General features: G+C 38.5%; 1 protein-coding gene and 1 long non-coding RNA gene across 6 annotated transcripts; one reads left to right on the top strand and one right to left on the bottom strand.

The window, feature by feature from the left end:
- Nucleotides 1-4,123: 4,123 nt before the first annotated feature.
- On the bottom strand, nt 4,124-17,064 carry LOC135108005 (COP9 signalosome complex subunit 7b-like). 5 transcript variants are annotated; one of them, XM_064018519.1, is made up of 7 exons: nt 17,046-17,064; nt 11,461-11,514; nt 9,504-9,675; nt 8,831-9,086; nt 8,306-8,415; nt 7,531-7,641; nt 4,124-4,843 (listed from the first exon to the last, which is right to left on the bottom strand). In XM_064018519.1, the coding sequence occupies exons 2-7, from the start codon at nt 11,490-11,492 to the stop codon at nt 4,697-4,699; spliced, it is 828 nt and encodes a 275-aa protein (XP_063874589.1). In that variant the 5' UTR covers nt 11,493-11,514; nt 17,046-17,064; the 3' UTR covers nt 4,124-4,696. The 5 variants fall into 5 exon arrangements, with proteins under 5 accessions (XP_063874589.1, XP_063874588.1, XP_063874587.1 ...); XM_064018518.1 differs by lacking the exon at nt 17,046-17,064 and adding an exon at nt 16,124-16,361 and having other exon boundaries at nt 11,461-11,573; XM_064018517.1 differs by lacking the exon at nt 17,046-17,064 and adding an exon at nt 16,124-16,361.
- A 2,239-nt stretch (nt 17,065-19,303) lies between these two features.
- LOC135107807 (uncharacterized) lies at nt 19,304-24,080 on the top strand. The gene is made up of 3 exons (XR_010272002.1): nt 19,304-19,492; nt 21,887-21,994; nt 23,194-24,080. It is a non-coding gene; the product is annotated as an uncharacterized LOC135107807 (long non-coding RNA).
- Nucleotides 24,081-24,481: the final 401 nt, after the last annotated feature.

The following is a 24,481-nucleotide window of genomic DNA, read 5'->3' as shown; positions in this document are numbered from 1 at the left end:
GGCTAATCATCCTTGTGGCCTTTAAGAATAGTCGTGGTGCGAGAGCAAACGATTCTGAATACGCGTCAGTCCCTAAGAACGAGTAAAGTATTGGAGTGGGAAAGAATGCATAAACTACGCCTCTCTATCTCTGGAAGTACAGAAATGAGGTTCACTTTTCACGGGATTCGAAGAGAGACCTAGTGGTGGTGAGGCAAGCGTGATAACCACTCATTCCTGCGGCCCCATGGCGTCTCAGGGTGGTGCTAAACGACGCATGACCTTGAGTTGGTCATGCCGCCAGTAACACGGCCCGCCTCAGTGCTCCTTTTCTTAGCCACCAGCATGAGGGTTCGGTGACTGTACGGTGAAAAAATAGGAGTGATGGTGAAGGACACGTGAGCACCAGAGAGAGAGAGAGAGAGAGAGAGAGAGAGAGGATACAGTCACCCTTTACCCACAACCACGTCACCAGTCAGTCCTTTATGACATGTATGAGAAAACGAATATAAATTGAAATATTAGTAGTTTCATTTGTGGTTAAGTTAGTTCCTACACACTCACACACACTCAAACACACACACACACACACACACAGATACACACAAGGGTACTGAGCATGTTTGATGATTAAAGTGTATGCAAAAAATCCTTGTCAAGCTTCTGTGATTACACAAGGGTAGTGTTTAAGAAGTTACTGCGTGCCTTTTGCTTTTCCCTCCCTCTCTTATATCCATCCTCCCTTCTTTCTCCCCTTAGTTGTCTACACGCACATATTGTCACGTGCCTGGAACAACACAAACCCTCACAAACTCCCCAAGTCTTACCACATGTCCATAACACATGTGGCTTTACTGTAAACATTAAACGTTACACAACCTCACGTCATTTTATGGGTAAGAACACTCATGCACCTTCACCACGGCAGTCAGAGGCTGTAGTGAGCGTTACTGTGACCAAGGCTTAAGACCACCGCCTCCATTATCACCTTTTCTTCCCCGTGTCGCGCTCTACCGCCGGCCTTCAGGGGACCGTGAGATGAGGCAACATACCACTCACTCACAGAAAAACTATACGTATATTACGCGCGCGCGCGCACACGTGTACGAAAAGTATTACGCGATACGAGCACATGCGTGGACTAAATAAGCTGTTGTGATAAATAGTAAGTCAGCTGTGGTGTCTACATGCCTCTCCCTTCCTCTCTCTTTCACACGTCTCCTCCCTTCAGTCACGTTCACACCCCATACCAACACTACATTAGCATACACATGCTTGCCCTTCCCGGCTGAGCAAATACCGTAAGATGACCAGTGTTGTGTTCTCCAGCCCCGCCCTGCAATGTGCTACCCTTTCAAGATGGAAATGAGGGAACACACACACACACACACACACACAAATCGTAACCATAGCCACAAACCAACGCCTGCACTGCTTCAGAAAACTTCCTGTCTACTCCTCTCCGTCAAAAGTTATTATGTACTTGGTTTTAAATCTTTTCTTATGAGGTGGGGAATGCACAGTCTTCGAAACTTTTAAAACATGAGAACGCAAGAAAATAAAAGGTGCAATAAGCCGTGAGGCCTACACGTGGCAGTCCATTTTTTAGCCCCTCTTCCAACTTCAAAGGTTATAATGCATATTGGCCTTGTTCTTTTAAGTAAATGTTTTCTCTCAGATACTTTACTTACCCCTTCTTTCAACATCAAAAATTATCGTTCATACTGGCCGCTGTTCTAAATATTTTCATTGTCAATCCCCCTTCCAACATCAAAACTTATGCGTGATTAGCCACGATTCTCCTAGGTAAATATTTCCTTATGCGTTATGAACACACGTCAAGGGCCAGGCAGCAGGATAGTCGAGTATATTAATGGTCTTGTCTACTTCCACGCACCACTTGAGTTTTCATCTGACGTGATTGCATTCCTCTCCTAATCTAAGTTTCTTCTTTTATTTAAACCAAAGAAAACTATATGAAATATTAACCCTTACACTGCCAGGAACTTTTGCTGAGCCTGGTAAACATACTCGCATTTTTAGTATTTAAGATATAGATACAAGACACTCACTTCATCCTGTCCTTATTGTTCTTTATGTCTTTTATAATAATAGTAATGATAATAATAATAATAAAAATAATAATAATAATAGATAGATAGATAGATAGATAGATAGATAGATACAGATATAAAGGTGGACATGCAGACGGATAAATTAATAATTACATGGATAAATGGATAGATTGCTAAAAAAAATAAATAAAAAACTCAACAAGGACACAAATTAACACTTTACCATTCTCCTGCAATAATAGTAGCAGTGGTGGTGATGACCTTCACGCACGGGGCTCTCAAAGGGTGCATGTTCAGGGCACCACCTTGGGGACGTGACCCAGCCCAGTGTGACGCTCCCCAAGTGGCCTCAGTGCAGCCCCTCCTCTCATTAGCTGTGGGAGAAGAGAACGAGATTGGTGTAGAATTGTTTGATAATATTAATATGGGAAATTATGTTAATAATCAATATAGTAGTATAATTTGTTGCCCACCTTTTATTTATTGATTTCTTTATCTTATTTATTAATTTATTATTATTATTATTATTATTATTATTATTATTATTATTATTAATATTATTATTATTATTATTATATTATTCTACTCCCTTTTTTTATTGGGTGGGGGAAGAAAGAAGAGTTAATTTCAACATAGCAGTATACTGAAACACTTTGAATTCTCACATGTTTTATTTTAATTTTTCCAAGGCCACAGTGATGAAAAATTATGTTCTCATGAGTATCTTTCCCATAAATAATGCAAGATTCTTGTTAAACTTTCACTAGAATCATGAAAAGACCATAAATAATGCAAGATTCTTGTTAAACTTCCATTAGAATCATGAAAACACTCTTAAAACTCCCAATAACTTCCACTAGCTATGAAAACACTCTTGAAACTCCCAATAACTTCCATTAGAGTCATGTAAACACTTAAAACTCCCAATTACTTCTGCTAGTCATGAACACTCTCAATACCTTCCACTAGAGCCTGCTAAAAGTTAAATTCAGGTAGGTTCAGAAACTTGGGCTTAATGTTTCCGGATCAATTCTTTCTCTTATCACCTAATACATATAATGCTTCAACTTCTTTAATGATGCCAAAAGAAATACACACTTGCTCTGGTCTCTCTGTACACATTACCCAACATATTCTTTACTCATGACTCAGGGCAAGGCAATGTGGTGCAGAGGATCCCCTTTAATTCATGCTAGTGAGACATGCTGGAAGTGATACAAGGCAGGAAAACTTATGCATGCAGCTCCATTTGAGACAGAGAGGCACTCGTGCGCGTGTGCACACACACACACACACACACACACACACACACACACACACACACACACACACACACACACACAAACAAACACACACACACACACACACAGTTGATATACATTTCACTTAAGAATGCAAACTCTGTACATATGTATCCAGTAATAGTGATAAATATTTACTTTACATACATACACACACACACACATTGTAATATTCACCATCTGACAAGTCTAACATGACATGACACAGAACAAAAAGAATATGAGTCATATAAACCTTATTTTGCCTATTCACTTCATATCTTTCACTGGTAAACTCTGGAATTCTCAGCCTGATTCTGTCCATTGTCCACTGGTTACCTAACCATATGGACAATGGTGCAGCATGCTGAGAAGTTTTATTACAACTGGAGATGGTTGTCAGCTTGTTAGTACAAAACATATAGCAAATAAATGAAATAAATAAAAGTAAAATAATTAAATTCAGAATATTTGGTGACCTTTTTTACATTAGTATGTAATGAAGATATAAAAAAAGTTGAATTTCAGACAAAAAATGCACATAAATCTGAAAAAGAAAAAAAATTACTTGTGTAAACATCATGTATCAAAGAATTTTAAGTGTATAATGAAAGTGTGTAAGAAAGTAAAATACTCATAAATCTGATAAAAAAAAAAAAAAAACTTACTCTGAGGATTTCCTATACCCATCATATATCAGAGGCAAGATATAACACAAAATCATGTCCTGGGCAGCAAAATTTCTCACACCACACCACACCACACCACCAGGGCAATAACACCACACTCCACTGTAGGCAAACTTTAATGCGAGTCTTGCACTAAGAATACTTTACACATGGAGCAGGAACAGGAAGAGGTATCTGGAAAGTTGACACGTGCTGGAGCACTTTTCAAGGCTGAGTCCACAAATATTGTACCCTTTCTAATCAACTCCCCATGAAAATGAGAGGTCCAGTTTAGTGATGCTGCCATAATTAGTATTCAATTTCTTTACATTCTGTTATATAGACAACTAGATTTGTCCATCTCTCTATATACCAGGCCAGTAATCCACACAGGGTGATCCACACAATTTAAGTTTCCACATATAAATGACCTCATAAGACATTAACTCCTATCATTATTCTTCATAGGTAGATACAATTAGAAACTTGTAATTACTATATAATCCACCCATCACTCCATTCTTCCTGCTTTTCTTTCATGAACAGGGAAGAAAAATTAATAAAAAGATAAGAGGAAAATACGTCAACTAACACACTGATCGGATAAATACACAAGAGCATGGAAGGGGAAGGTGTCAAGGCAGGGCTGGAGGGTGCTGGGAGGAGAGTGAGAGGTGCTAGCAGGAAGCCCCCACTAGGAACTCTTTGGCCAGAACTTAGTGGAGGAGGCTCGAATGCCCTTCTTAACGGGACGCTTCTTGTCGTGGTCTCGGGAATCGGAAACCAGTGCCTCATCCCCCTCCTGCGCCTGCGTCTTGAGTGATGCCTTGATGTTCAGCACCTGGGGGAGAGGAATGTACTGTCACCTCACTGCTACTGGGGAGTGAGTGAGTGGCTGTGTTCTTTCCAGTTACAGTTTACTTGTACTGGGTGTTGGTTAGGTTGATATGGTTCTATCTCCATATATCTGTCCAGTTTTTATTTAGTTAAGTTGATGAGTATGTGGGTGTGTGTGTGTTTTCTTATTTCCAGTTTATTCATCAGTTATTCATGTGGTTCTATCTCTATTATATTTGTCCTGTTTTTCCTCTAGTTTGAAAAAGTGAGGGAGTGGGCTTGTATATTCTTCCCTTACTTTTTTCCAGTTCTCATTAATATCTTCCCTGATATTTATCCTTCTTCCTCTGGACATCTCCAGGTCTAGTTTGGTCTTCCAACTATCTTCTCATTTTTTTATTCACAGACAACCTCTTCCCAGATGTTCATCCTTCTCCCTCCTTCACACACCATCTCTAAGTGTAGTTCAGTCTTACAATTAGTCTCTTTCCAATTATCTTCCAATTTTTATTCTCCCAGTCATTAGGTTCAGTGTCTGTGTTCATGTTAGAGTCCAGGAGTGTGTGTTGTGTTAAGTCTTGGCACACTGCTGGCAATGTCTCACTCCCCCTGACACCTGTATGGTCTAGTGGCAGTGAGGGAGACCAAGAGGATTATGCCACTCAAGATTCTTGTCTCCCTGGTGGTTTGGCTGCAAAGATCAGTCTCTATTGGGAGGTTGTAGAGCCTTGAGCCTGAGTGACATGTTTATTTCTTGCCTCATGGTGCCTTTGTGTGTGTGTGTGTGTGTGTGTGTGTGTGTGTGTGTGTGTGTGTGTGTGTGTGTGTGTGTGTGTGTGTGTGTGTGTGTGTGTGTGTGTGTGTGTGTCAAAAGTCCCAGTGAAATATATACTCACTCTCTCTCTCTCTCTCTCTCTCTCTCTCTCTCTCTCTCTCTCTCTCTCTCTCTCTCTCTCTCTCTCTCTCTCTCTCTCTCTCTCTCTCTCTCTCTCTCTCTCTCTCTCTCTAACACACTTGTCCTCAAAGCAAGTATTATTATGAATCTAATCCTGACTGGCATGATGATCTTTCTCAATGGCCATCACAATAGCACAATTTTCCCTGAGTGTGCCTCTCACAAAGGCCTCAAGAAACACTTATCACTGCCCCGTCTCTGACAATGGGATGACAATACTGAATGAGATACATAAATAAAGACATGTGCATAAAATAAAATAAGCCATTCAACAGATTCTAATGCTTTTCATGTTACCAATTACTGCAACCAATACATTTTGACATTTTTTATTATAGTTTCATTGACAATATGACAGACCAATACAGCAATGTCATTTCAGTAGATTCAATTTATGTAGATGTTACAGTCCATGGTCTCCTGTTTATCCTTACATAATTGCTACACTTCATTTCATCATTCACCATTCATAAAATCCTTCAACAATTCCTTACCATTGCTGATCATTATTCATTCCCTAAACAATTTCCTTGGTGTATCTACGTATCTACCGTGACAATCTCTTCATGAAATATGTCTTGAATTTCAAACAAAGAATCCACACCAAACTCAAGTAAAACACAAACAAGCACATATTTGTTTCTGACAGACCAGTGACTGAGGCAGCATCCTTCAACTGAATCTCTTGAAAATATGTGATGTAAACTGAGAACAGTATAATATTTGTTTACTTCTACTTAAAAATGTATTCAAACATGTCTGTAGCTGTTCTGGATAACTTTTCTGTTCCTACTCAATATGTAAAGTATAGTCAGTGAAAGCACATGATAAAATCTGTTTATAATCTAGTGTTTGTATAGTGTAGGTTAAATATTTATTAAAGGGCATATTTTGTACCATTATGGATAAGTTTTCTGTTCCTATTCCATGTGTATTGATGGAGACACATAATAAAGTTTGCTTATAATCCTGTGAGTGGATTGTGGCAGTGAGAAAAAGACAGATGAAGCAGATCATTATTTCTCTAACACTTCAACAATGAGTCTTCCTGGGAGAAAAAAAGACTCACTGTCAAAATGTTAAAAGAAATAAAGATCTGCTTCATCTTGACTCACTTGTCTAATTTATGCATTATTATCCAGTGTTCTGTCATATTCCTATTCATGTTATGTCAGGCTGGAGAGGAGCAAGTGTTAATCAGTACTCCTGTTGGTGGTCAGGGAGGAGGAGTTTCTTGTCCATAGCTGATAAGAGGACCACCACTCAAGTATAGTTCATTGAAAATACAGGAAAAACTTAGCTTATGGTGTTCTGTCACATTCTTATCTATGTTATATAATGAGGGGGGGGAGAAGAAAGTGTTGTTCTTTCCCTGCTGGTGATCAGGGAGAAGCTCTGGCCCACATCTGCCTGAGAGGGCCACCACTCCAGTATAATTAGTGGAAAACATGAAAAAAATGGCTTATAGTGTTGTCATATCCCTATTCATGCTATGTCAGGCTGAGGATCAAGTGTCACTTTCTCCTGCTGGTGGTCAGGGAGGCAGAGCAGTATAATTAGTGGAAAGCCGATGAAAAAACTGGCTTATACTGTTGTCATATCCCTATTCATGTTATATTGGGCTGGAGAGGAACAAATGTCACTCTTTCTCCTGCTGGTAGTCAGGGAGGCGGCAGAGAAGTCCTGGTCTTGGCCTTGGCCCTGGCCCACAGCTGTTCAAGGCCAATGCCACTCACCTCAGTCTCCAGGGAGTTGCGGTGTTTGAGGTGTCGCTCCTTGTCTGTGTTGGCGCGGGTGATGAGCTGGTCGATGTTGGAGAGCATTGTGTCACAGGTATCACACCAGGACTGTAAGAGGGACAAACAGGGCAGTACAGTCAAGAGTAAGTATAATACTGTCCTTTTAATGCCAGGATTATGGCAGGCATGGATTGGGTGGTGCTGTCAAGAGGAAGTGTGTTGGTCAAGGGATAAGAGCATATATCATAGCACTTTTAACATCATGACTGCAGGAGATGGAGATGAGGCAGTACAGTCATAAAGAAGTGTAAAGGTAAAGGAATAAGGAAACATACCATGGCACTTTTAACACCAAGACTGCAGGAGGTACAAATGGGGTAGTACAGTTAAAAGTAAGTGTATCAGTCAAAGAATTAGAGAAAACATAGTACTTCTAATTCAACCCAAGTTCTTTTTTAGCATTTAAAACATATCAAAGTACTTTTAACACTACAACTGCATGAGGTACAAATGAAGCAGTACAGTTAAAAGTAAGCGTATTAGTCAAGGAATAAGAGAAAACAAAGTACTTTGGCATCAACGCAATTACCATTTTGCCACTCATCTAACCCTTGCCCAACACTGAGGCTCCTTTCACACAATGCCACCAGTCACCTCCCATGGTTAGCAGTTACCTGATCCTTTCATACTGAGGTAACCTGGGGCATCATGTGAAAGGAGCCTAACATTTGAGAAAACCTGCAGGACCACTAACACCACTGATGCCACTGACCTGCAGGGTGGCCACAATGTTGGGCAGGTCCTCTGGCTTGATGTCCCGGCCAATGGCGTGGTCCAACTCCAGGATACCGTTCTTCTGGTCCAGTTTGCCATGGATGATGTCTGAAGGGATTTGGGGATACATAATACAATGGTGGTAGTAGCAGCAGTAGTAGTATTGTGTCTGTTACTAACACCTTTAAACAACAAAGGATGAGTGTACATACAAGCATCTTTGCAGCAACACTCTTTACACTGTCACCTGAAAATCCTAATAAATTCCACAACAGGTTGTTAAAACTCAATAAATTATTGACAATGAAATATCAGGAACCTTTACAGCAATACACTCTACACCATTACCTGAAAACACTAATAAATTCTACAACAGCCTTTTAAAACCAGACAAGATAGTGTAATGAAATGTTTAAGAATATTTGCAGCAATACCTGAAAATCTTAATACATTCCATAACAGCCTGTTAAAACTTGATAAGACACTGGGCCTATGAGCCTCTGCAGCAACTCTACACCGCTACCTGTATACATGGCCTCTATGATGAGGTCCTCAAGTTCCCTGGTGGAGGTGAGGCCCAGCTGGGTGCCGAGGGTGGCCAGGGGGATGCTCTTTTGCCCCGTGGCCATGGAGACAATGGTGAGGTGCCGTAGCTTAGTCAGCATGGTGGGCGTCAGCGTGGGGAACTTGGCAGACTCCCGCACGTAGTCGCCATACACGCCATACGCAAACAACTGCAGCAGCTCATAGTAAGGCGCATGTTGTGGGGTGCCTTTGAGCTGCAGGATGAAAGGATAATAATGATGTTAAAAATAAGAATAAGGACAAAAGCAAGACCAGTAGCAACAACAACAATAAGAACAAAACAATAAAACAACAATAATAACAATAATAATAATAAACAGTTTCTCAAAAGAACAATACAAATGTACAATGAATTTGGTGATACTTAGCAATTCAACTGAACTCAAATATGGCTAAGCTATGAAAAAAAAAAAAAGTATCTTATAAACATTTCATCCTGAAGACCATCACAGTTCACTAACCTATTCAATAAACCATCACACCTTTAAGTCATTCAGTAAACCATCACACCTGTAAGTCATTCAATAAACCATCACACCTCTAAGTTATTCAATCAGCCATTACACATCATCTAGCACTCACACTCACACAGGTACAAGGACAACACTCACACTGGTAATGTTTGGCATGTCCAGCAGCTCACCGAACACGTACACCTCTGGCGCCTCCAGGACCTGCTTCACCAGCTGCACCGCTGCCGCCCCCTTGGCCTGCTTGGCAAGGATCAGGTACTGCTCCATGGGGTTCACCTGCGAGGCCTTCTCTCCCATGGCCTTAGAGGAGCTACAGAGAGAACACCAACAGGAGATGCAAACAGGTCATATTATGGGGGAGTGAGTCTACTGCCTCTGTGACGTGACTAACAGTGGAAGCCATCATCATCTTTGCTTCTTGCAAAGGAAAACACTTTAATTCTCTACTCTACTTTGATTTCTCACAAGTTTCTCTTATCTTGCGATGTTTGAGTTGATAGTAATGTACAAATATGAATAGGCATGACTCTTAAAATGTCCTCATTGCACTCATCTTTCTCTTAATAAACTGTTAAACTGATTTTCTTCTTCCTATGGCTTGAACTCTAATTTTGGATAATCCATTTAGCTTATTCATAAATTGGCACCTCAGTGGGCACCCCCCTTTTTTTTTTCCTTCCTGCTGCCCTAGGCCTGTGTCCCTGGTACATAAATAAAATGATCACTGTAGAATCATGTCAGTATTATTTCAAAATCAGAGTAGCATCACAAAGCAAGTAATTCAATTTTACCACAAACATGTATCTAGTTTACATTATCTGTACATTCAATGCCAGCATCTATTATTTCCTTCTTCATTCAAATTCTATGATTAACAACAAAGAAAACACTAAGGTGATCCCAGACTGCCACAACAACACAGGCAATGACAGACTTCTATGTTGTTTCTGTGTAAAAATTGAGTCTCCACAAAGTTTAATTATGATGGTATTAATTTTACTTCCTTCTATTTTTACATAAGTGCAAGTTCATAAAAATCACATATGTTTTTGAGTGGCTCCCCTGCAGCATGAAGAGGAGGTGCAGCCATTTGTAAACAGTGTGGAGTTATGCCCATATTGGAACATTATGGAAACACTAGGAAATTAAGTTATGCCCATTTTGGAAGATTATGGAAACACTGAGAAATTGATCTGAATATAAGAAAAACTGGTTGTAAGAAGTTCTTCCCAGGACTTGGACTTGCATTCATCTTACCAAGGTTCAACATGTTACGAATTAGACCATGTCATGGGACAAAAAGTAAAGAAATTAAATCAATTAAAAGAAAAATGGAAGATAATATAATTCAGTAGTGATCATGTAAAATTGTTTAGCCACATCTTACCTTAAAGGAACAATAACAGTGAATATCTGTTTTTGGACTTGTAAATAAAACCTGCATATATATTTTTGAGATCAGTAAGAACTTGTGAGAAAAATATTAAATGAGACTGTATATATATATATATATATATATATATATATATATATATATATATATATATATATATATATATATATATATATATATATATATATATATATATATTTGAATTAATATTGTAATTGTTGCAGATTACCAAGGGTTTCTTCAATTTTGATTTGCCTTGACTCTCCCGTCACTGTAAATGTTTGAAGCGATGATGGCTCAACACTGCTACAGAGTTAGTACATCCAAGTTTCCAAGTCTAGTTTACATCTACACTACAGCTACTTACAGACCACAATTCATAACAACACTACAGTACTTGGTGTAGGTATATACTGTCTATCCTTCAGTGATGTAACAAAACACCTTACAAAGCTATATTAGTTAATTAAGAACTCATGAGAACACTGTTCATAACATGAATGCTTTTACAAAAACAAAGGAAGCAACTTCATAATATTACATTTAGCTTTTAATTGAGTGTAATCTAAGCAAGAAAGAACAACCTGTGCTTGAGTACATGAATACTACAAGTGTAGGCTGTAAGGCAGAAAAAGGTTCCCCCAGGCCAGAGCTGCTGCCAACAGAGCCTGTCTAGGGGACGACAGGAAGCTGCACACATACTTGTCTCCGGCTGTCATGTTGGCTGCACTCATGCTGGGCTGTGATGGGTCTGTCCTAATGAAGGATGATCAGTAACACAACAAAATTAGAGACTCCGCATTAAGGCAAAGGAACTGCAACAAATAGTAGGAGTTAATCTTTCAATCAAGCAATTGGGTAACTGGCTTCCATGACATGACCTACAGCAGGTGAAAATATTGCCTTGATGATGCAGTTAGAATGAAGGCACTTATTATTGCTAACCAAGATTAAATAAACTCATGTCTCACTCTGACTAACATTATATGAAATTATGCATGCCATGCTTGGTAATTAACAGTATTAGGACACATGGTAGTTTTAAAATAAATCATTGTTCTTAAACTATAAACAAAAAAATACAGAACATTAAATTAACAAAGGCATAATATCTATGTGTGTGTGTGTGTGTGTGTGTGTGTGTGTGTGTGTGTGTGTGTGTGTGTGTGTGTGTGTGTGTGTGTGTGTGTGTGTGTGTGTGTGTGTGTGTACATGTGCTTTTTTTTTCTACTGCTTTCCTAATCAGAACACCTATTTCCTCAAGAAACTGACTTTTGATGGAATAAGTAGTAGTAGTAGTAGTAGTAGTAGTAGTAGTAGTAGTAGTAGTAGTAGTAGTAGTAGTACCTAAAGCTAACACCACACTTTCTCACACACAGAGAGAGATTTCAATAGCCAAACTTGGGTAACCAAAATCAATGAAATAACCAAATAAGTTAATCTGTAATTGCAAAGTGGCTGCTTCCTACCCACTAAGAAACTCTCCAAATAACTAAGAAAGGCATTAATCCAGCACATTGATTGCACTGCTGTGTTGTATCTGTCTTGCTAAACATGAAGGGTCTATTAAGATTTATGTACAGGGTAAAATGGTAAATTTACAGAATCATGCCTGTCTGTCTTACTCAAAGAAAAAGAATGGTGTTTTCCAGTAAATCAAATTACACTCCACCATCATAAAAGCAGTAAATATTTCCTCCAGTGGGCTGGTGAAAACTAAAAAACTGAAACAAGAGGGCACAGTAAAAAGTTGATAAAAACCTGAACGTTCCAGTGGGCTGATGAAAATCAAGAAGCAAGAAGGCACAGCAACAAGTTATCAAAAAGCTAAATGCTTTCTTGAATATGGCAATGAAAACTAAGCATATAAAATAAGAGAACACAGTAAGAAGTTAACAAAAGGAAGCACTTTGTGGGGCTACCTTGCAAGGCCAATGTTTATCATGGTCACTGCTGACCCAACAAGCGTTTTCACGTCTTTCTTCCAGAGACCACTTCCCTGTACAACCCCTACAGTCCAAACCAGCCACATGAGACACCTGCTGCCTCAAGTTCTTTGCAATTGTGAGTATTTGGCAAACTTGTGTATTTGGGTATTCTGGTATTTTAGAAATTTAACTTGATTTTTTTGTCTACTTTGACCATGGCACTGGATGAAGCAATAGTGCATACATGCCACCTTGCCTGGCTGGTTTATGATCTCAAGGCAGGTTAGGTTAGGTCAGGAAGGCGAGGAAGTGTAGTCCCCCCTTAGGTTAAGCTACGTTAGGTCAGGAGGGCATTCAGGGGAGCATAGCCCCACCTTATGTTAGATTAGGTTAGGAGAATCAAGGAGGGTGTAGCCTCCCTATTATGTTAGGTTACCGGGGGTCAAGATGGGCACAACCCCATGTTAGGTTAGATTAAGTTAGGCTATGGGGACCACAGCCCCCTCTTACTTGTAGGTAAGGTTAGGAGGACTGATGAGGGCATAGCCACCCCCACCTCCCTTATGTTAGGTTAGGGAGGCTGAAGGGAGTGCAGGTGCCCCTAAGTTAGGTTAGGTTTAGAAGCCTATATTTTGGTCATATTTACTCCTCCAGCACCCCCCCCCAAAAAAAAAATAAATAAAAATCCAGTAGACTTTCCTTGAAGGCCAAATTTTGCTCAGTGTTGTGTTCTCCACCTGAATACCCCACTTCCCCACCAGGTCCCCAAGTTTGTTGGGGCTGGGGAAGGACAACGAAAGAATATTATAAGGAGACATGTGCAGCCAACTCAGCCCATTGCCAACTCACACCATTCACTGTTACCGATGCCTCCCACCATTTGGAATATCAACTCAGACCATCAACAGAACTTTATAGTACTTATAAGTTTGATATATATATATATATATATATATATATATATATATATATATATATATATATATATATATATATATATATATATATGAACTGGCACTTTCAGCACCTTTCTTTTCAAGCCTTGTGACACTGTGGCATTTAGCTAGTTTGCTGTCAGACCTTGTGATACTGTCTTGTATGAATAAATAAAAAGTTTCCTGGCAGACATCACACAATGCAGATCACAGTCACCAGTCACCACTGGGTCTGCTGGGGCAGCATGGCTGATCTTTGCTTGGTGTGCAGGAAGACAGTGCGCCACCAACAGGAAATATATTACTGTTGAAATTTACAGTGTTCTCAGATGTGAGGAAATTTCCCTTAATTCAGGGATTTTTTTTATTCTTGTAAAATTTTTTTATTCTTGTAAAATGTCAATAATTAATTTTATAACAGAAGGCACTGCTGTGTGACATGTGCATGCAATGGCAGCACAGAACATGTGGGAGTGGTGTTGCCAGGGAAGAGTACTGGGCAGCCGTGAGAGAGGGGAGGGACATCAACTGTATGTGTGATGCATGCAGCATGGGGGGCAGTGGGACTTCTGAGATTCCTACTGCAACTCCCTTGGATGAGACCATGACGTCTGTCGATGCTGGAGAGATTAGTGCTACTCCTGTCAATGATCCCACAGCCAGACCTACAGCTAGCAATGAAGACATCACATATGAAAATGTATCATCGTGATCTCAGAGAGGAAAGCATAAGCTGGGAGACAGCCTGGGTTATGCAGACACAATAAAAAGAAAAACCACCATTTCTGTGCATTGACAATGTGTTGTAAGGAATAAGAATACAAACTGCGGGGCTACAGTTAAAGAAACAGCCGAACATCATGTCAGAGATCACAATCTTCACTGCCATCTGCCAGAAGCATGCCTGGCAATAATGAGTAAGGTTTCAGGCCTTGTAAAAAAAAAAAGCTGTAGATGTGTTTAGGTCAGCAGCAGACATTGTTGATGAGGTGTTATGTAGTGAAGCTGATCCTAGCAAGCCTCTGACTTCCTTACCTGCACCAGAGAAACTTGCCCGACAAGGAAATTGTAAGTGCTGGACCGCTCCACCTCCTGAACCCCTTGACTTAAGTTTTGAAATAAGTCATGCTCACATTCCTCAGAATTTCCTGTGGTACAACAATTCTGTTGGTGGCTGATGATATCTACTGTTCACAATAGAAGAACAATTATCTCTACCAAGCAAGGCCAAACACAGGTATGCTGACACAACCTTTAAAATAGTCTGATGCCCCTTCACTCTTCACTCAACTTTTTTAGTATTCATACACTTGTAAGAAGTGATAAGAATTTGAAACAAGTGCCACTGCTGTTTATACGGAGGTTTTCACAAAGAGTAAAGATCCTCTTGCTGGAGAATTGAAGGTAAAGAAAAGATACTATTGATTTTGGGACAAGTATTTGGAATGTGATTCCCAAAATCCTGCCAGATGTTATAATTCAAAAGATGTAGCTTTCACTGGGGGCAGGCAGTGTGGCAGGAAATTCAAGATTTAGGCTTATACAAATGATGCTAGAAAGCATAAATATCTCAGGAAAGTCCTGGCACTGCCTTGCATCCCTGCAGAGCATATTGAAGAACTCTTCATCATAAGATTTTACAGAAAAGCAAATTCTTCTCGGGTCCTTGTAAGTCTTCCAAACTAAATAAAAAACACCGGGATCTATTCTGACATTTGGCCTCCCAGTGGGTGGTGTGTATTCAGCAGAAGCATCTATACAAATAACAATTTAGGAGTTTGGTGTTATTTGGGAGGTTGGCATAACAGGCTGAATAGAACGGTGCACAAAGGACAACTCAGCTTTTACTTGCTCATAAAATTACTCAGTGATGAGACCAAACTCGTAACTTTGCAAGCACATCTTGTCTCAGATGGGAAGGCACCAAGAAGACAACACATCAAATACAAAACAAGACGGTCAACTTGTCAAGCTCTGGGAGGAGCACAACAATGGTGAGAGGTCTGCAACAAGTTCACTGAGAGCAAGTTCCTGCCATGTTGCAGTGTGCACTTCATTAAATGTACCAGTTGTTTTTAGTCAATGTAATTGCACGTTTTAGTACACACGTTTTTATACTTCTGCTTTTAGCAGTGGACTGCAGCTCACTGTGCTGAGTGAATATCCATTGTGTGTTTCAAGGGAATGGATGAAATTTATATTGTAATTTCTAGTAGGTGCTTCTTTGTGTTGAATACGCAATGGGCCGAATTCCTATGCTGTGGTCCGACTTGGTCATGGAAAGAGTTGGCAATAGACCGAGTTAACAACGGGCCGAGTTGTTCGGCATTCACCAGAGATGCTATTGGTAAGATTTACCTAGCGAGCTTGTGTAGAAATAGATTAGTTCTTGAGTTCACCTGCTAAAATGGACGAAAGACTGGCATGATTCAGTAAATTTCCGCAATATTATTACTGATTTAAAAACAAGAGCAAGATGTATCCAGAAGACAGGTTACTTACTAAGCCTTAGAGCAGCAGCCGCAGCCCAATGGCACGAGACAGGTCAGGTTAAGTCACAGGAGGCCAGAGGCAGTCACACAGCACGCCAGTCAGGTCACAGTTAAGACTAGATCAGGTCACCATTCAGGGAGGGACAGACAGGTGCCTCAGGCCAGGAATCGAGAAACACTCTGATGTAAACAAACTCTTCGCCTACCACCTTGGTTTCGGTCTGGGTCTGGGTCTGAGTGAGGGGGCGCTGGTGCAAAGTAATTTACTTATTTTTCTGTTGTTACATAAATTAATTTGTGCATGCAAGGTGAATATTAAAAGGTAACAAGAGAAGTTACAAAATAATATCGGTATTGTTCCAGGGCAAAGAGCCGTTGGCATAAAGTAGTTAAACAAGATACTGAGACTGTTTTATATATGTATAATGGTTCTTTTTCAAGTAAAGAGCAAGTTATCATATATTTTTTTTTTTACGTTTTTTTTAATACAGGATCGGACATATATAAAACAATCGAAAAAAATAATTGCATAAGTAAATAAGTAAAACAAGAATATTGATATAAAATAGTATATAGCTGTCAAAAAATGTAGTCATATACAGCTAATTGTATGTTCACACGCTATGTAGGTATAAAAATTTTCAAACAAACAACGCAAACAACGATGTAAACAATGCAAACGAACACACACACACACACAGACACACACGCACGTTGCTACAAGATAGATAATTTTATCCGCCTCATTTCCTGCCATCTCCTACTTCTCCCTGCCCGTGTCACTCCAATCAGCCACTCTTTTTCCTCTGCCCTGCCTGTGTGTGTGTGTGTGTGTGTGTGAGTTAAATGTAACCTGACCAAAGTACCGCATTCCCTAAGGACACTTACAGAACCTATCAAATCTTACCAGATATACAACATACAATACTCACAAGGCGTGCCACTCCCCAGACGCAGTGCAGACGTGGAAATAAACCGCAATATTGAAGTAAAATAATCCCAGTAATAGTATTGAGACTCCAACCTTTCACCGTGACACCCAACAACAAACGAGTCTCCAGCTTATGTTTTCCGCTTACCCCGCCCTCCCCGCACACCGTGACGTGTCTGGATAGCACTGACCTGACACACACACACACACACACACATCATGGCCAGTAGCTTTGCCTGCAGTACACACACACACATATACGTAAGTGGATAGTTGAGTGGGTATTTGGATGGGTGTGTGGGTGGTTTGGTGTGTGGATGCGAGGGTGGTTGCGTGTGTGAGTAGGTGGATGGGTGAGTGGATGGTGTGTTGATAAGGTGTGGATGGTGGGTTTCGTGGAGGTGAGTGGATTTGTGGATAGATGAGGAAGTGGTTGGGTGGATGTTGTGGATGAGTGAGTAGGTTGGGTCAGTGGACAGTGGATGGATGGGTGAATGGATTAGTGGGTGGTTGTGGCAGTGGATGGATAGGTCAGTGTGTAGTGGATGGTAGGATGGATGGGGTGGTGAGGGTGGGTGGGATGATGGATGGATGGGGGATGGGCGCTGAGGGGGAGAGGTGAGAGGTGAGTTAATAAGATATACAGGTAAGCAGTAGTCATATACAACTGATTGTATATTCACACGCTATGTAGGTCAACAAATCAAGCAAACAATGCAAAAAACACGCGTAAACAATGCAAACACACACACACACACACACACACACACACACACACACACACACACACACACACACACACACACACACACACAGTAAGTTAATAACTCAATTAGTAAATAAAAAAGAAAGAAAGGATGGTAGGGAGAAAAAGAAAGAAAGAAAGAAAGAAAGAAAGAAAGAAAGAAAAATATATAGTATAATCATAGAAATAGACAGAAACAATAATAATAATAACAACAACAACAACACACACACACACACACACACACACACACACACACACACACACACACACACATATCTCCAGGGCATTCTTTTAGAAATATAATTTTGAGTAGTAAATAAAATATATCTTTAATCTATATTTACTGTGTTTTCTTTTCTTTTGTTAACCTAACATAATCTAACCCAACTTAATAACATTAGTCCTAACTTACCTAACCTACATGTTCCTAACCATCACACACACACACACACACACACACACACACACACACACACACACACACACTGCATCACCATCTGTGCAATGAAAAATAGGATAACACACACACACACACACACACACAGCCGAAATTAATCAAGAAAAAGATAAATAACCTCCAAAATAAACCAAATAATAATTGAGAAGGATAATAATAATAATAAATAAATAAATAAATAATAATAAATCTACCGAAACATCAGGTGATCTACTGAGATTCTTATGGATCTCAGGAGATTCCTAATTATTGCCATATGCTACACAATTTAATAGGCTCAAAATCTACAGAAATTGTACTTCCAGCAGTTGGATATTCATTAAAGTTTTGTGTCTGAGAGAGAAAGACCAAATGAAATATAATACAGAACAAATTATGAGTGAAAAAGAAAGAACAGAAACGAATAAATAAATAAATACATAATATAATACGGAACAAATTATTAAGAAAAAAAAAAAAATATATATATATATATATATATATATATATATATATATATATATATATATATATATATATATATATATATATATATATATATATATATATATATATATATATATATATATATATATATATATATATATATATATATATATATATATATATATATATATATATATATTTATTGGAGGGCCCAGTAACATTTTACACACCTTGGTAAAGAACGTACATTAAACTCTGGGAGACAAAGTTGTATAGATATTTTAATGAGTCTACCTTATTTTCAAGACAAATAAACGTTCGATAATAAAGAGAGCCTTGAAGTCACACAAGCTTTTCATTAACTTCACATATGATCATAGAATAAGTGAAAAATGGTACAGTGTAAACACCGCCAGCACAATTTCAATTTGGCGCTTAAATTAGAGATGTAGATATTTTGACAATAACAATTATAATGGCTTATAATTAAGTTTTGCATATACTTACTTCATTATATTTCACTTATTTTATATTGTATTAGAATAGTATAACATAAGAGACATTGGTGCACATTATTAGAAGCGGAAAATGTGGATTTTTGGGTACGTAGTGCTCCCTAGCAGAGGAGGGTCAGTAGACGTGAGACAGAGCTTTGGTGTTTGAAGGGCGCTGTGTGCAGCTTCCTTATTTAACCTGGATTTTCTCTCAACAAGACAGTGAAGCGTGCCATGGGTGCCTGTGTGTGCTGGTACAGGCGTAGTGCCTCCCGGGAGGTGCCTGGATCTGCTCAGGAGAGCCAGGAAGGCTCATAATACTGGTAAGTGACCCACCCACCACTTGTCCACCTGGCAGACTTTACTCATTTTCTTTTCTTCAGAAAAGTGTTGCTCTTTATGAGAACTCCATGTCATGCACAACAACGAAATAGGAGGGTAAAATTACGTTAGTGTCCGTTTTTTTTTTTTTTTTTTGCGAAATTTTCGTCAAACGTTATTTTATTTTTTTTATTTTTGAAGGCTCATATTTCATATATTTTCTCCTCGTTAAGAATACATTTGCATATATCAGTCAATATTCCACGGTCCTGCTAACGTTCCAGGACAAAATACCCATGAATTAACCACAACAGAAAATTAAAAACTGCCAAAATTCATCTTATCAGCTGAAGTGAAGGCTGGCTTTCCTTATATATCCAACATTATTTGCTACATCTCTTACTTATTATAAGCCAATCCTTTCGCTAAGTGGAGCCACATGGCTGTGCTTTCATATCCGCTGGTCGTATGTAACTGCTATAGTCTGGTTTTGGTGTGATGAAGGCTTAATTAAGTGAGGCTGACTGACAGCTGCCTTCTCTACCGGCACCGCCGCCATGATGGATATGCCTGTTGGATCCTGTCGATATTCAGATTATTTTATATTTTTGCTTACTATATTATTTTGGCTTCTAAGTAACTTTTTATGGTTTCTAAAAATATTTCGTTATTTTTGAAGTGTTTTTCTCAATTGTATATAATGAAATATGTTGATTTTCCAAGCATTTTATACATATATGAGGGTTGTTTCCTGGTGCATTTTTCCATACCCTGTCAAGTACTTTTCTTTATTTAAGCTTATTATTGAGTTTTTATTGCTTAAAAAATCGGGCATCAATTTTAAAGTGTTTTAAATTGCGGTTGAAGTAAATATGCGGCCTTTAAAATTATCTGTAGCCCCGTTAAAAGTGTGTTTTTCAACGTTTTATTAATATTGAATTTCTTTGTTTGAGCTTATAGCTCACTTTAAATTGTTTGTAAAAATAATTCAGATTTTTTTGAAGTGGTTTGGCTTCGCTTTAAGTTAGGTTTGTGGGTTTATTATTGATTTTAAGAATTTCAAAGTTCCAACATTTTTTAATATCATTCGTTTGAAATTTCTCTATTATTGCTGAGGCTTGAAATGTTTTGATATTCCATGTATAAGTTAAAGTATATGGGAAATTAGAATATGTAAAGCAATCCAGTCTGGGTGCAGTATTTCAAAATGCGATTTTCAAAATGAAATTAAGTACGTATTTAACGGTACTTGTGACGTCATCAGCCGGCAGGGCGCCATCAGACCGACACCCTCGTCCTTCCAATCTTTCCTCATCAATATTTAGTGTAATTTATAATGTTTTTCAGGTGCAACGAGCACACTACTTAGCTGAGTTGTGCATAGGTATGTGGTAGTTGCTGAATAAGTGTGTGTAATGAGTGTGTGCATATATGGGGAGTGTTGTGTGTGGGAGCAGGGGTGTGTTGGGTGGTGAGCAAGCCTGCCACAGCTCACTACCTGACCTGTTATTGATCATGCCTGCCTGCCTGCCCGCCTACCTGCCTCTCTGTCTGCTTGTTGTTTCTGTGTGTGTGTGTGTGTGTGTGTGTGTGTGTGTGTGTGTTTGAGTGAGTGAGTGAGTGAGTGAATGAGTTTTTCATAGGTTCACACCACCACCTGTTCTGCCCTCACTACCCAAATTCTCACCTATCCTCCCTCTCTATAGCCTCTGTATTCTAGTACAACCCTCTTGCGGAATGTTACATTTACAATTACTACCCAGTAGAGATAAACCCAGCAGGCCTTGACATGGCATCATCTTGTAGAAGAGGTGTATGTTTAAGTTTCTGAAATACAATATATACTGTTGGTAGCAGTAGGAAGAGGACATTAGGAGAAATGAAGGAGTTAAAGAAGGAAGTGCAAAAATCAGTATGATTAAAATGTTTAAAAAAAAATCCAAAGGGAAAAAATTGCTAGAGTGGTACATGTTTCTAAGTTTTTCGATTACAATATAATAAGAAGAATTGGCAGATTATTAAGTGGAGAGAAATGACGAAGATAACGAACGAAAAACAGTGCAAAATTTAACATAATTAAAATATTTTTTTTTTAATTTACCAGAAAGAACGATAAATATTAGTATAATCTGAAAAATGGAGTTAACTGTCCCTGGGTGAAAGATGGCTGCCGCCCAGTCATGTGTGTGAGCATTAGCACTTGCCTAGGCTTAGAGAAATGAGGCGGTTTTCAGGTGTTATTGTGTATAAATAGTCAGCATCACATGCCGGAGTGATGGGAGGAGTGGAGCAACAGTAGTGGTGGTGGAGTTGAAGTGGTGTCAGGTAATAGGAGGGGAAATTTGTACCATCTAGTTGTGCTTGTGTGTGTGATTTTATTTGTTGGTTTATTTCAGTATTGTAGTTGTGGGGCTCAGCATGACAGTGCCTGGCGAAGCTCTATGTAAGGTACAACGCGAGCCAATGTTACCTGGACGTCCATTTGTAGGAGTACCAAACCCAAGGTAAGTGGAGGTACATTTTGAGGTGGCGGATTGCTGGCAGGCGAAGCAAAATGTTCAGTCAGACTTGAACTGCAGAACATCACAAGTCTTGTTTCAAGAAATTGAAAACAACTATCTATATTTGCTGACCTTACTGATCACTTTATTACTTTTCAACTTGAGTATTCACCTTACCCAACCTAACCTGACCCAACCTCGCCTCACCTCACCTGACCTAACATTGTCTTCATCTTTACTTCTCTTCTTTCCTTCTTCCCCTTCCTGGATAATATGGAGATAAGCTTAGCCTCCTCTCCCGAGGTTAATACTTATATGTGAGATAGAACTGAGGTTGTAGAATATCATGCAATACATATCAATTTATTAATGCAAAAAAAAAAAAAAAAAAAGTAAAACTTTAATGAACTGATGCATTCCCACATGACACCTTCCCCATCCGTCTGTTTGAGAGTCAGTCCTGGACGGCTGCCTTATCTGTGCGAGCCTGGGCAGGTTTCACCCTTACGGGAATCTTAATACTTGGTTATTTTAAGTTTTCGCTTAATTAAAAAAAATAATAAATAAATAAAGATTTAAGTTAGGTGTTAAGTTGTTCATATATACTTAAGAAGATATATATATATATATATATATATATATATATATATATATATATATATATATATATATATATATATATATATATATATATATATATATATATATATATATATCCTTTTTTAGGTACTTTCTTTATATATTTATTTAATCTTTATTACTATTCTCAGGTATACATATGTATTCATTTTCTATGTATCTTATTTTTTTGTGTTTGTGTGTGTTATGGGAGAAGCTGAGAGAGAGAGAGAGAGAGAGAGAGAGAGAGAGAGAGAGAGAGAGAGAGAGAGAGAGAGAGAGAGACCTGGTATTATTGATAATGTATTTCATTTTTATTTGTTTATTTACTTATTTTTATTATTATTCTCTGACATACATATATATTCCTTTTGTATGGATGTTATTTTTTATTTGTGTGTTATGGGAGAAGCTGAGAGAGAGAGAGAGAGAGAGAGAGAGAGAGAGAGAGAGAGAGAGAGATCTGGTATTCTTAATAATATGTTTTATTTTTATCCTATTTAATTTTATTATATTTACTTAGAAACGGTAATTAAATTTTACTTTCTATAGAAATAATAATAATAACAACCAAACCTTTCCAGACTGCCTTATCCCCATCTGCCTCCCCCCCACCCCCCCAGTACTCCATGGCCCAGCAGCGACATCATTCCATGTTTAATATGATGCCAGCTGACGTATTCCTGACACGGCTGTACCAGGAACAAGAATCTGATGGTGAAGGAAGGGGTGACGGTGAAGGTGGAGAGGTGCTGGAAGGGCTTCGTGTAGGGCAGGTGTTCTTAACCTTTTGATGGTTCCATACCCCCAATGGATTGTCGAATATGGTCCCATAACCCCTTCACTTGACTGTTCAAATAATTATCACCAATCCTATTATTTGCCAGTATGTCTTCCAGATACGAGTATTTCAATCGCTTGAATTTACTGTACTTTAGATACGGATTACTAGGAAAAAACATAACCATTGATAATTTTATTATTTTTTTACTGAAAGCAAAATTAATAAAGTTATACTTCCGTTTTATTATACAAAAAAAAAAAATAAATAAATAAATAAATAAATAAATAAAATAAAGAACAGAACATAAATGTGCAAGTTTTTAGTCCCAGAAATCGAGTCCCAGACCCCCAGCCTTTGGTTCCCATACCCCCAAGGGGTATGGATATCCCCGGTTAAGAACCCCTGGTGTAGGGGTACCTCAACAGGATGTACGAGCAGGTGCAGGGGACGTTCAACAAAGCCAAGACATTCGCCAAGCAGACCATGAATGTGTGTGAGAGAAGTAATCATTGTAAAGGTAGATTGTTTTTGGCTTTGTTTCTTTGTTGATTTATTTATTTGTCATTGTAAAGGTAGGTAAGTTTTGGTTGTATTGTCTGTCTTTTTATTTATTAATTTTATTCATTTAGTTTTATTGATTTATATATTTTCTTTCATGGGAAGTTTTGTGAAGTGTGTTTTAAAAGAAGTCTGTTTATTTATTTATTTTTTTTTCATATATTTATATATATATATATATATATATATATATATATATATATATATATATATATATATATATATATATATTATATATATATTTTTTTTTATTGAGTTATTTCTATTTTTTTGTTCTACTTTTCTGTTGGTGGTGTTCAAGAGAAACTAAAAAAATATTATCCATTTGAATTAATTCTTTAGTAACATAGAATGAAATCTCAGGTGGAGTCTTTGAATCTAAGGTAACTTTCCTCATAATCTAAAGTAATTCCAAAAATTTCTGGGATCCTTGACAGTGAGTGCCAAGCACTCGGACGCAAAGGTTGTCCCGTGGTCAGCCTGCTGGTGTAGTGTTTGGAGATTGATGTGATGTGTGCAAGGTGCCTCAG

Source organism: Scylla paramamosain, chromosome 16 (genome assembly GCF_035594125.1).
Source record: "Scylla paramamosain isolate STU-SP2022 chromosome 16, ASM3559412v1, whole genome shotgun sequence".
Classification (NCBI taxonomy): domain Eukaryota; kingdom Metazoa; phylum Arthropoda; class Malacostraca; order Decapoda; family Portunidae; genus Scylla; species Scylla paramamosain.
The sequence above is the reverse complement of the archived record's forward strand: the minus strand, read 5'-3'. Positions and strand labels throughout refer to the sequence as shown.